Here is a 14,313-nt window from a genome sequence, read left to right on the forward strand (position 1 = left end):
CAGAAGAGAATCTATGTGTTTACAACTACTCAAATTCACAGAGGAATAATAGTAGCAACACCTACACACATAATGGTATTTAGAATAAAATTAGGAATCTCCACAATGTCTTTGACAAATGTAAATATAAAAAATGAAAAATTATGAACATTATTTTTCCCCTCTAAAAAGCACAACATTGCTTAGCTGTAATTTTGTTCTTTGAGTGATCAAATGCTCATTCATACTAATGGGTTTCTTGCATAGAGCCTCTATTTGGAAATTTCTAGAGCTAGCATGTAGGCATGAATCCTGTTCCCTCAGAGATGCAGTTCCAACTCCATATGCTCCAGTGGAAGCTATACATTCCAAAAACATAAGAGTGTACCAAAGAGGTTAAAAGAACCTGTTACAGAGAAGGTGGGTGGGTCATACGAAGAACAGTTACAGGTAAGCAACCTGTTCTTACTTCTTCATGGTCTCCATGCCATGAGACTTAAGGCATGTTTGGATCTGGCTTGCCAGCTGCAATGGACTTCTAAGGCAGAACACTGTGAGTTCATGTCCTAATCCTGGGTTGCAGAGAGACAGAGTGGAGCCACATATGATGCCATATTGCAGTCAGTTGAATGCTTCAGTGTCCCCGGTCACTGCCATGAAAGCCATTTCTTTATGTCCTTGGGAAGGTGGTCAAATACTGATACTTCATCATACAGGCCAGGTGTAGTTTGACACTTTGAAGGACAGAGCAGCCAAGGTGTATGTTCTTATCCATCTAGCCTTCCCCCCTGTAATAGTTGGAGCTAAATGAGAAATTTGCATCCCTAACAAAGCCACAACTGTAGTTGAGTCTGGTGATGGATGAGTGAAGAGGAATCTAAAGTTATACCCTATACATGTTACAGAGACTGGTTTCAACCAGGTGTCCTTGGTAACCTTCAGCAGAGCTGGGATCATCATGAGTGAAACCAACATGTGTGAATCTGAGTCCATGATTACAAAGACAGCACCTGCTTCCTGGGAGGATGGTGTACAATTTGCTGCCCAAACATAGTGGCCACACAGATGATTTGTTCAGAGTAGAGTAGAATGTCTTCTATAGGACAGAAAACCTGAAAATCCAAGACAACATTTGAGGGTTATGAATCCGAAGCCTTGCTGGAATCCTCAGAATCCAAAGGTAAATATCCTTCTTCCAGTTTTGAGGTGCTCAAAGCTGAATCCCTAACATGGGGGAATCTGTCATGCAGCTACCTGCACTGGTGACAAGTGGAGAACCAGCTGCATAGCCAACAAGTTAGGGGATGAGAGCATCAGAGATAAGTCAAAAGCAGTGGCGATGGGGCCAGTCCCAGGGCTCTTGATTTCCCAGCTGTAGGCTGGGCCATTGGAACTGCATGTTCCTATGCAAGAAAAACCTGGCAGGACACAATTGTGCTAGGATGCAAGGAACCCCACCCCAAGGGAGCAGCACAATGGCCCAGATAATATGGAAAGTACCAGTCTCATGACTGACAGTACAGATAGTTAGTCTCCCAATAATCCAGGAAGATTGGTCAGAAACCAGAGCCATCCCTATAGAAGTCTCTATCTGGAACTAAAGCCTGATGATCTCAATGGGAATTTTTTGCCCTGAGACAGAGACTAATAAGACCGTGACCAAGAATAAGGGAGAATGTCTTTGGAGGATCTTTGATGTCAGGATAAAGATGATGATTGATCCCAAAGAAACTGATCCCAAAGAAAGTGAAGCCTGAGCACCAATGGATGAGAAGGTTAAATTTGGAAAGAACTTGATCTGCCCTCCTAACACCAAAACAATGGGTATCCATGGGTTTTCAATCACTGGTGATGAGGACCATAAAATCCTCATAGACATTGTCTCTAAAACAGGTCCTGACACTTGTAGAGCAGTGGAATGAATTGAAGCAGCCACCTCCGTGCTTGAAACTGGAGAGGACCAATGCTGCTTTGGTTTCTTTATCTTGACTGGAGATTGGGACTGATCCTTCACTCTTGGATGCCTTATAGAGCACATGTGAAGCAGAGTCCTTATAAGAGGGTATTGGAGCAGGCGTTGAAGCCAAGCCTCCACTGTCAGGGTGTTAAGAAGCTGTTGAGGTAGGAGCAGTCTGCTATGTGGCAACAAGGGTTGCCAGTTTGTTGGATGCCCTTATGGCTTTCTCCTAAAGGGCAGCCTGTGAACACGGAGACCAATTTTGGCTTGGCCACTTACATTTCTAGTTACAGATGCAGGTGTTAACTTTGTGTTGTTCCCCTCAGCAGCGGAGACAACAATCATGCCCACATGAAGAAATTTTTTTCCTGCTCTGTCAACAACATTGAAAGATGGTCTTGTGTGCCATAGGCATCTAAGCACTGCAGCATACTGTGAAGAAGACAATATATACTATAACTATTTATGGCTGCGGTCACACGGAGCATTAGCCACGCTAGAGCGATGGAAGACAGGCGGAGTTTCCGGGCGCGATCTCACCGGCACATCTGGGAAGCGTAGCACTTCCGTGGCTCAACTGAGGCTTCCCGCCGAAAACACGCAGCAAAAAACTAGTACCTCGGAGGTACTAGTTTCCGGTAACTGCGGGGCAAGGGCAGGCGTCTGATCGTGTTTCCGGAGGCATCCGGCGCCCGCCCATGTCCCCTTGCAAAAAAGTTTTTTTTCCCCACATCTCCGTGGATGCGCACAAGCACCCAACGGAGCATGCGCAGTCGTGGTGTACATGGAAAAAAACACATCCAGTTTGCCGCACCGCGCGCTTCTTTTTTGTGCGTGGAATTGTCTTGCAATCAGCACCTCTCCCTTCCCACGGAACCTCCACGGTACCTCCACGGTACCTCAACGGGAGGTCTGATCTCTTTACCACGCGTTAGTTTGCCCCGGGGCAAACTGCCACGCTTTCCCCCCGCAGTTTCCTGCCCGTGTGACCGGGGCCTATTACTACTAAACAAAACAATGAAGAAACTAGGTCCAATAAAATGAACCTCATGGAGAAGGTTCCAAATTGATGCTACTGCTGTGCTGGATGGAAGAAAACTGAGTGAGATGTCATGATTTTTCCAACTGGGCAAACATAGTCCAAGTTGCATCTCTGAAGAGACTGGATTTATGTCCCTAAGCACTAGATCTAGTTTCCAAATACAGGTTCTCCACAGGCACAATCAGTGTGAGGCCCAGAGAGCACAACTAATATATGCTTATTCCCTCCATATTTACATATATATTGTGTGATTACACATTAATGGCATGAGCTGTCATGGCTTGTATCCAGACATTTCCACTGGTGAGGGGATTTCCATCAGTGGAGCAAAATGCCTCCTGAAACCCTGTTCCTGGAGGTCCCCCTCTCTCCCAGGAACAAAATTCCAGGGTATTTTGGACTGCTGCAGGAGGAGGAAGCTGAATAGTGTTCTATGAGTGGAAATACTTGTGCCATGTATTTTGCAATATGAACTGTCACGGGAATTCTGTACATTGGTTGAAGCCTGCTAGTTTGCTCATTATTGCCTTTTCCATTTCCAGCCAGGAAACATGAATCAAGCACCCTTAGTTGGGCGCTTGGGAAATGGGAAAATCATTGTACTACAACAAATGCACTTTTAAACTTCCCTTAGCTGGAGGTGGCTACAATGGCTAGTGAAGAATCAAGCAGGTGTGGATGGGTAAGACAGGTAGGCTTGAATCAGTATCTGATTTGTTGGTGAGGTCATCTGGTGGTTTTGCAGTGAAATTGGGCTTGTAGCATGGCTGCACTGTAAGACCTTGTACTGTATTGTATTGCATTGCATTACGTTGCATTGTATTGTGCCATTATTTTAAATTAAGGAACATCCACATGTCAAAAAAACCAGTTTTGGATTTACCATTGGGATTAATATACTCCTGGAAGGTTGAAGCAGTTTCCCAGAGTAAGCCTTATCATACAGTTGCTATTCACTTCCCATTGTAACCTGTTTGCCTCAAGAATTCCCATACTGACCATACAAAAACTGCCTTTTTGATGTTAAGAATTCTAGTAAGGGCACCTCTGATGTTGTAAATATAAATCTATTTCCCGGAAAGTCTGCACACTATTGAATAGGTTCATGTTATTTATCACCGCAGTACAGTCCTGAGTCCAGTAACACTTATTACAGCCCTGTTGTTTCATTACATCTTTCTGTGATGCTGACTTAAGATATAACACATATCTTACAGTTTGTTCCTATTTAGACATATTTAATACAGATAATTTCTTTTAACTCTATAATCAATAATAACCATATGGTTACAGCAGCTTATTCTGTAAAATCATCAGTCAAATGGAAGGGCAAGCACAGGCCAACTAGAGAGTGCCCCGATTTCTTAAAGAGGCATAGAAACCCTCTTACCTGGCATAGAAGTCATTGGGGGGAATAATTTCCTGGAAGTACTGTAACTGGTACAGGTATAGTCCGATTAAGTGGCCTGCGCTAAATATAGCCATTAGTACACAGAGACAGCTGAATATCAGCGGATCAAATACTCGGCAACAGGACCACCATGTACATAACCCCAAGAATACAAAGAAATATACAGCTGAGGTCATTGATGGCAACATCATTCCTACAAAAAAAAAAAGAATGAAGTGCAGTTAGTGTTTTATGTACTCAAAATATCTGTACTACATGAAAACAGAATAAGATGCTTTAAAAATAAGTATAATCAGTTACTTAAGATAATCCAAATTTACTAACTGAAATCCATTTTTCCGTTTTACTGCAGTATGTGAAAGACATAAGTAGCATACAACTGCTTATGTAAAAATACATTTTGTTCACAATTCTAAAAGTTTCAGTTATCATAATTGTAACAGATTCCCATCAAAAATTGAAGCTTTTGCCTTGACCTGGATAGCTCAGGCAAGCCCAAATTTGTCAGATATCAGAAGCTAAGCAGGGAAGGGAAACTTCCAAGGAATACCAGAGGCCGGATGCAGCCACCTCTCTGAAAAATATCCAGGCCCCCAGTAGGGGTCACCAGGTCAATTATGACTTCCAGGCAAACACACAAAGGCCCTGTCCACACGAGGGGTTTTGGGCCGGGAGTGGGCCGGATCAGGGCTGGAGCAAACGGGTGCGATCCCACTGCAACATCTGGGCAGCGTTGCGCACCCGTCCCTGATCCGGCCCTTCCCCCAAAGAGACGCATAAAAAATGAACGAGGTGGTTCATCCACGACGGCCGCATCAAGGCCGGCCGTGGGATCGCCAGCCCGTCTTTCTGCCGGCGCATCCCCAGCTCCTGCCTGAACTGCGCATGCTCAGACATGCGCAGTTCGGCAGTCTCCCGTTCCCCTCCGTCGCTTCCCCCGGCATCTGATCCTGCCGGGGAGGGATGCGCGCGGCTCAGGGGATCAATGTGATCCCGCCGCGGCGTGTTTCTTTTGATGCGGCTTTCAAAAGCCGCGCTTCAGCCCGTCCCTTTCCCCCCAGTGTGGCAGGGGCCAAAACACCCCTTTTTTTTTAATTGAAGCTTTTAACCATCCCACCCACCCCCATCTACAGCATTATTATATTCAAGGGTGCATTTCAGTGACAGTTATATACTTAATTGATGAATATAACTAAAAATACTGAGGTACTTCAGTACAGAAAATGCTAACATTCACATTCCACATCTTAATACATTATCTTAGACAGAAACTAACCTGAAAGTTTTGGCAATCCTGCCACCTACTGAAGAAGTGAGCCGTGACTCACAAAAGCTCCTACCCTGCCACAACTTTTGTTAGTCTTTAAGGTGCTACTCGACTCTTGCTCTTTTCTACTGCTACAGACAGACGAGCACGGCTACCCATCTTGGTGTGCTGCCTACTGTTCATAAAGGGGATGAGAATAGGTGTAAAGTTGCACAACATGATTCACCCCAATAAATATGACCCAGATTAATCTTCATTACTTATTTTAAGAACAGAACGTACACCATTTTCTGTATATTAAATTATGGATACAATACATGGCTACATGTTCTGTGTGATATAGTTAAAGGGCCACGTCTCCTCAACATGCCAGGTCTTTACCTAATAAAACAAATCATTTAGATGAGTGGTGCACACACTCCACTGTCATTTTCTGAGATCTGTTTCTGGAAATCACACTTGCTGTTTGTATTGGGGGGTGGGGTGGGGAAGAATACGCTTTAAGAAATTTCTTAGATTAGTGTGCGCACGTCTTTTGATGCCTGGTCTTTTATAAGTACAACAAACCCACTGTGAGATTAAACATCCTATTAAACATTTTGGAGACTATTTAGACAATTCTGCACAGCAAATTTTATGTTAAAAAATAAAATTAAAATAAATAAGTAAAAATTATACAGGAGTCAAAGAACACTCAAAGACTAACAAAGTTCATTTCAGCATAAGCTTTCACGAATCACAGCACACTTCTTCTGATCCATGATGTGCACAACCATTTGGTCCTGATTTTATATAAAGCCGGAGGCAGAGGGGTGTTACAAAAAGAGGCCAGTGTAAAAAATCTTGTTTTGTAGTATAGTCAATGAATGTACAGCAAAAACTCTCAGCAATGTACAGTATTTGGGAGGGGATATTTAGACAGTTAGTCTATCCTTGGAGTAAGATAGGTATGTTTTACAATTACAAAAGGGTGTTCCCCTATTTTATTCCTTAAGTGTTGAAGAGTGCTGATGATGTGATTGATTTCACAGGAATGTTAAGATTTTATCAGAAAACTGACTGTAAACTATGAACACCAGCCATTACAATGACTCAACTTCTCACGATATGTGGTGCTTCTGCTGGTCTCTGAGCTGCTATGTCACTTCCAAGTACAACCCAGAAGTGACAATGGATAGTTGTAGGAATTGCCAGAAACTCTCTGGTTTTACAATAGAGTTTCTGACAGTTCCTAGAGCTACTCACTGTCACTTCTGGGTTGCATCTGGAAGTAACGTAGTGACATTGGCAACATTACACCCACTTATGTCCCTCCCCACCCTCGACGCTCCTGTTGGCTGCCAGGCTTAGCTTGGTAACCCTAGTTATAGTAGCTGAGACACACTGAGCTGACCGACATGGCTAAATCTGAAGGCCTAGTTATACAAATTCTTATTAAGGCAACTTCCTATGTCTATTAGATTAGCCCAGGGGACCCGATGTGGAGCCCACCAAGTGTTTTCTAGAGCCCACCAATTGTTTTTAGAAAATGGGTGAGGTCAAGCGGGGCTCTTATTCAGCAAGACTTCTGAATGGCCATTACGATTTGATTGGCAGTGCAGATTTCAAAACACTTTACTGTGACAGAAGCTGCCACCACAGCACAAGGATCTTCACTGTATGACTGAGGGTAAGCTGTGGTAGACATTTTGCGGCACGCTCTGCCTCTGGTGGCAACAAATTTGTGGCTGCACACATCACACTGTATCAAAATTACAAAGGTGCCCGCAAGCTCAAAAAGGTTGGGGACCCCTGCTATAGCCTCTTAGTACTATCTATATTAAAAATCACATTCACAGTTTAGACTACTTTTGCTTTCTCAATCTACAGACAACATATTAAGAAACAGTACTTTGAATATTATCAATATGCTTGAATGGAGTACTTCCATATTGCCAGAATTAGGTCTAAATTATCAGCAAACAGTGCATGCCTTGATTTTCAACTTGACAAACAAACAGCAAGGAACTGTTATTCTGTAACACAAAATCAGCCCTTATGGTGATCTATCCTGATTTAATAAGTACTTCCAGATGGTTCACGAAAAAGCACATTCCTCTTCTTAGCATCACACTAATTAGTATTCCTAATTGGGCAGCAATTGCTGAGGATAATCACTAAAAATACTGAGGATAATGGCTATCTAACTATGTCTAATATAAAAAACAAATTAAAGCAGCTAAAATTACATTAAAATGTACATTCAAAGCAACTAAGTAATATATATATAGTCCTTTACTATTAAAAGGGCTATTTACCAAAGCTCTCAATGACTAAGAGCTCATTTGTATCTTTAATCTAATTTACACTTTTAATCTAATGGTTCTTGAGCAACTGTTCAAAAGAGCCTACCTGTTGAACCAAGTAAAATTGTAACAACAACTTTTCCAGCCGTGGTTATAACATTCCCAATAATTTCCTTGATTTTGGAAGCTATTGAGGCAATTCGTCGTAGCAATTTTAATTTTGTTGTTTCTTCTTCTTCTTCCCCACACTCTGCATCATCAAAATCTTCATATATTAATGCATCTTCTGCCTCTATTCCCTCTCCTTCATTCTGAAAATGAGAGAAAACTATTGTGATATTGGAATTCACTACAAGAGCATATCTTACTTTTTAAAGACCCACATTAATCACACATCCCATGCCATGTATCCCAGTGTTAATTCATAAGTATTCTTCCATTTCCTAAGTAGGCACCATAACCCCCAGTTGAGAGCCTGTTTCAGAGCTGTTCTCTCACAAGCAGTTCTCAAAAGAGCTCTCTCAGCCCCACCTACCTCACAGGGTAAGGAGGGGAAGGGAAAGGAGATTGTAAGCCACTTTGAGACTCCTTTAGATAGTGAAGTGGAGGGTATAAATCCAATCTTCTCATCGTCATCCTCTCGTCCTCCTCTATTCTGCTTTCTTTCCCATTCTTCAAACTACCCTACAATGCCAAATCATTACCCCTCTCATGACTATAGCACAAACTAGTGTAAGATTCTTGTCGGCTTTCTCCCCATTAGGGGTGTCACTGTCAACTCTGGGTTGGGAAATTGCTGGAAATTTGGACACGGAGCCTGGGGATGGGTGGGCTTGGGGAAGGGAAGTATCTCAGTACAGTATAATGCCATAGAGTCCACTCTCCAAATCAGCCATTTTTTCCCTAGGGGAACTGAGCTCTGTAGCCTGGAGATCAGTTGTAATTCTGGGAGATTGTCATACCCCACCTGGAGGTTAGCACTGTTACTCTCTACTAGGCTGTCTTCTCCTTAATCCATTCAACCAAATACACATCTGATAAAATTATCTTTATTGTATTATCCCTCCCACTCCTCTCAATTCTTATACTGCCTTTCATTGAAAGCATTTCTTCCTTTACTTTGGCTGTCTTGTTGCACTCACCACACAACTACGGGGGGGCATGAACCAAATTATGAACTGAAATTCATCACGAACCAGGCACAGTTCATGCTTTGCAAACCTCAGTTCATGCCATCCCACTCTCATGAGTCCCCATGAACCTCCCAGGTGGGTTTGTGTGGTTTGTGTTGGCAGACATGCTGGTGCTGGTACTGATGCTTGGAGAAGGCATATAAAGAGACCACAGTCTCGTCAAATGCCTTCTCTTTTTTTGTGTGTATATGTTTTTATTGAGTTTTAAAATATACAGGGATAGAAAAGGGGAAGGAGAAGAAGGAAGAAAGCAAAAATAATGTATTCTGCATTCTCTGCTTATCATTTCCCATTACAATAAGACAGACTGTGAGATTATACAAGTTTAAAGGGTTTTTGCAAGCCCCAGCAGAAAGGAGAGAGGGAAGATCCATGAACCTCATGAACCCGAACTGGTAGGCAAAGTGGGAGAGGTTTGTCCCAGTTTATGGTCTGTGGTTCGTGGTACCTCATAAACCATGAACCGGGACAAACCTCAATTTTCCCGATTAGTGCCCATCCCTACAAACAACACTGCAATAACAATTGCCATTGTTATACTGTGCTGCCAATCAGACATGTATGACTTCTGATTGCCATGAAGTAGATGGAGGATTTTGAAACCATATCTGAGGGTTTTGGGCCTTGTAGATCCATTTTGGATTGGACTTGTGACTAGCAAAGTCTGTGAAGTCCCAAAATAGATCTGAAATATAGTGTTGGTCTGCTTAGGCTGCTTTTGGCTCTACTGCATTCAAAAAACCCCACCCAAGCCAGCCAGTCCCTTTAAATCCCTCTTCCAAGCCAAGCCAGTCAGCCAGCGGGGGTGGGGTGGAGGACGTTAAAATTACTTTCTTTCTACGTTTCCCCCCCTCCATCTATTTGCTTTCTCTCTCTCTTTCTGTCCTCCTTCCCCATCTAAAGTTAAATGTGTTCTCCAAGCCTTGCTCCACTGCCACACTGGCCAGCTGGCTTAGCTTGGAGAAGGCATTTGTCTCTTTAAATCCCTTTGCCAAGCAGGTGCAGCAGCTTGGAGAACAAGAAGCTTGGAGAACACATTTAAAGTTAAAGGTGTTCTCCAAGCCCCCACTTGCCAGCTTGGAGAAGGCATTTGTCTCTTTAAATCCCTTCGCCAAGCCAAGCTGGCTGGAGTGGGTGAGGTATTGGAGAACACATTTAAAGTTAAAGTTGCTTTCTTTCCACCTCTCCCTTCCTCCCCATTTACTTGCTTTCTTTACACCTCTCTCTCTCCCCCCTTCCTTCCTTCCTCCCCATCTATTTGCTTTTTTCCCACCTCTTTCTTTCCACCTGGAAAACCTGTAAATCTGTTAGAGTGAAAGCCTGCTAGCTGGTGTAAAGATTTGCAGCTTGGAACTATAATTTCAATTTTTTAGCTCTCCATGACAATGTTATTCACGAAATCTCCATTCTTCTGAATAATGCAATTATATTTGCAGGATCCTTGCCTGAAATCTACATGTGTTTCTTTGGCTACTCTCAAATGTCACATCACAATGAAAGTAAACCTACACGTGTATGGCTCTGGCTTGTTGCCATGCTTATGCTATTATCCTCCTCTCACTCTTCTCACACAGAGCATGATAATCAGGGTTTAAAACTAGCTGTAATTTCTCATGACATACAAATACAAGAATGCAGCTTAACTGTAGTTAGTACTCTCACCACTACAAGCTAAGATTCTTTGGCAGGTATAAATCCCTTCGCGGGGGGTGGGGGGGCATAGGTAACCAATATCAGTTTTCACCCAGAGTGGGAAGGAGGGAAAAGACAGAAATGAGGCAGACAGGCAAAAAGCTGGCTTTGTGCACATTCAGGCTAAATACTGATGCAATGTCTGAATGCAATATTAGTCTCCCTAGTCACAATTCATTCTAAAAAAATAGATACAAAGCAAGACTAACCAGCATCACCTATAATATAGCAACAACTACATTATTCACATCACCTATAATAAAACAACAGCTACATTATTCAATGATACAGCTGCCAGTTTCGGTTGCATTAAAGAAAAATGGGGGTGGGGGGAAGACAGAGAGGGGGAAAATCTTTTAATAGCAAATCAATGCAACAGTTTTTAACATACCCCAGTCTAGTTTATCTTTCCTATGCACTGCTAGCAGTTTACTATGTCAATACTTTTTTGGAGTGGTTAGCTGGACATACTGAGTCCATTTAAATAAACATTTAAATATAATTTATAATTTGAAATGCAAGTTTGTGGTGCTTTGAACCTTCTATAAAACTAAGTTTTCCTCACAGCTAATATTTTATCCATTGTTCCTACAGAGTGAAAACTATTAATCTATCCAAAAATAAGGGAGCAATTTGATATCTTATCCTGTTGGTGCTGAGAAAGTGATTTCACAAGGAAAAGAGCTTTGTTTCTCCTTAGTTCTTTGTTTGCCAACTATCTTTCTCCTTCAGAGGACCACAGAATGGTCACATCACCAATACAATCTTCTATTTTGTCATAATTACAATTCATTTCCATGAATTTCAATAAATAACAGTAATAGCTTTCAGAACACAGTCTGCAGGGTATATACTCAATACGCACATCCTGAAGAGATAAACTCTAATCAGAAGAATTCTGGTACATATTGTGGCCTGTTGAATATCATTGCTAGGGAATCCTGAATGATGGTACTTTGCTTAAATAATTAACCATAAAAATGTCCTTACTCTTATTACAGTCAGGAATATATCAGTGGGAACATCAGGGAGGAAACAAGCTAACTTAGCAACACAATTACTGGAATATTTTGGATTCCAATACTTCTTCTAGAAGTATAATGGTTGCAGTAGGCATTCTGAATATGGATTAAGTACTTCAGTACTTTTAAGCTTTCTGAAGCAGATGATACTTAACCAGTGTTTTCCCAGTAATTGCAACACACTCTCATGGTTCAGATAGTCCTCATTGTGGCTTGGAAATGAGCCATGGATTTATTTGTTCTCTGTTTCCCTCAAGTACATGGCTTTCAATTTCCGTTTTATCTCTAACTTTGCTGTAATGTGACAAGTAACAAAGTTTGCATTTTCCCTGTTCCCTAAAACTACAGGAAACAATTGTTTGCTAGCCTAGACATAATCTCCCCTTTCCTAGGTTTATGACCTGCATTGCAGTTCCCACCATACAAAAGACCCAGACTCACATGACTGTTCTCAGCTATAAAGTTATCCAATCACACTGTCCCCGTGCTGGATAGTTGGAATCCCCACCAAAAATCCCATCCAAGCTCTATGAAGTAATGAAGATTGCCTCCAAAACATCTGTCATCTACCCAGAGACTTCTCTCATTCATTATTTGGAAATGTTGCCAGGACCTCTCTGTCACATTCAGACAAGCAGAGAGGACTAAGTCTGTTTCACTATCAAAACTTCCTTACACTCCTAAGGTCTATGCAGCTGAAAGTGTAGGCAGACTCCATCTCATATCACACCAGAGAATCATGATAGGAAACGTGCAATAAAATGGCATTTCAGGATGAGACAGCCTGTGAAGAACGGTCACATCCCGTTATTAAGGACTTGTTTTGTGACTCCATGGGATCTCTCTATACCCATACCAAATTGAATGGCCAGGGCTTGTGAAACAATAAGCTTACATTCCATTTCCCTGAAAGAGTGCCCCATATAATACAATCCAGACTAGTAAACTAATTGTCCTGTATCATTAGCATCCTCCCTCCCCCAGTAACGCAAGAAGCCCTGTTTCCCCACTGGCAAAAAAGTGTGTATTTTAGCTATAAAAGGTTTATTTTAGGTTTGGTTTCATCTCAGAACTGTCCCTCCACCACTGCAGCTCTTGCCTACACTCACATGTCAGAATCAGGCAGCATATAAACTTTTCTTGCTGTCCACCCCTTCACCCCCAGCAAGTCTTGCACTGAGTCCAGTTTGCACAACCTCACTCCCAGCTCCTCTGCTTGCAGCTCCTTTGCTTGCCCTCCCCCTTCCCTCTTTCTCTGCCAGCAAAGCATTCTCTTGTCCTTTTCATTCCCAACTAGTTCCTGCCACTTCCTTTCCCCCCTACTCTTTCCTAGACTTGCCCAGCTACTCTCAATTCTGCATCTACCTGCCCTTTGGGCATTCGCCCTAGCCAGATGTTCTGCCCTTCCACCTGCAGTTATTTAAGGGAGGTATAATAAAAAACCCTACCCTGAAAGGCTATGTTCATGCACTTCATGCAAGGTCGAATCAGTAGAGCATATGTTTTTCAGTTGCCCATTCTACAGAGAGGCTCGTCTTAAAATCATTACCCCATTAGTTGATAGGATACCTGGTCACATCAATACGAACAAAGCAAGACTTCACTGGCTTCTATCAGATAAGAATGCAGAGATTACACGTTCAGTCGTTGAGTTCTGTGCATTGATTCTTAGATTGCGGGAGTTGCATTTTAAAAGTTTTTAAATTTAGATTTTATTCTGTATATTATCTCTGTTTTTTCCTTCTTTTTCATACTATGTTTGTATTGTATGCTGATCTTAAGACCGTAACAATAAAACTAAAATAAACTACCTGCCCTCTCTCTTTTCACCTTCCATTTCAAGCTTGGTTCTTCACTCCCCAGTTTGCAACACCTCCTGCTCCCTCTCCTTTCTGTTGGAGATGCTACACATACATCTATGGTTGGGGACCACTCAAACCAGTGTGTAACTTTGAATTACACACTGCATTTAAAATTTTCCTTCATCTCTCACTCTTCTCAGTACCCAATAAAGATCAAATTAAAGGTCTCTATGTGTCTCTCATTTCCCCCAATATCACCCCAAGTATGCACCTTTGTATACACAGACTGGATCCCAGACAAGGGTTGGGAGAGTGCATGCCTATGTATTCTCCCCTGACATCCTGGATAACACCTATTAGCTCATCTGGATCATCCTCCCCTTTCTCCAAGCTCAGGGAATAGAAATCTTATGAGTTCAAATACCAAGTTCTATAAATGATGACAGAATCTATTTCCAAATTTCCCTCAGCATATTTGTACTCTGCTCTTAGTGTATACCCAGAACCTTGCTTGTCTTAGCCCTTCCTTGGAAGTTCCTGTGGCCTTATGCTGGTTTCATTTTTCAGTGTAGCTATATAAGTTTTTTCCACATTCTTTTTTTTTTTTAGATTATTTTTTTAATGAGTTTTTATTAGAAATATCACATGTAAAATACCGCCACC

At 42.1% G+C, this 14,313-nt stretch overlaps 1 protein-coding gene across 1 annotated transcript in view; it reads right to left on the reverse strand.

Moving 5' to 3' along the window:
• Positions 1-14,313, reverse strand: part of PIEZO2 (piezo-type mechanosensitive ion channel component 2) — a 428,995-nt gene that overhangs the window by 178,443 nt on the left and 236,239 nt on the right. The window contains exons 6-7 of the mRNA XM_015414359.1: positions 8,048-8,252; positions 4,369-4,582 (exon numbers count right to left, since the gene is read on the reverse strand). Of these exons, the coding sequence (XP_015269845.1) occupies positions 4,369-4,582; positions 8,048-8,252 (419 nt within the window). The remainder of the gene's footprint in view (positions 1-4,368; positions 4,583-8,047; positions 8,253-14,313) is intronic.

Source organism: Gekko japonicus, unplaced genomic scaffold (assembly GCF_001447785.1).
Source record: "Gekko japonicus isolate JY-2015 unplaced genomic scaffold, Gekko_japonicus_V1.1 scaffold157, whole genome shotgun sequence".
Lineage (NCBI taxonomy): Eukaryota > Metazoa > Chordata > Lepidosauria > Squamata > Gekkonidae > Gekko > Gekko japonicus.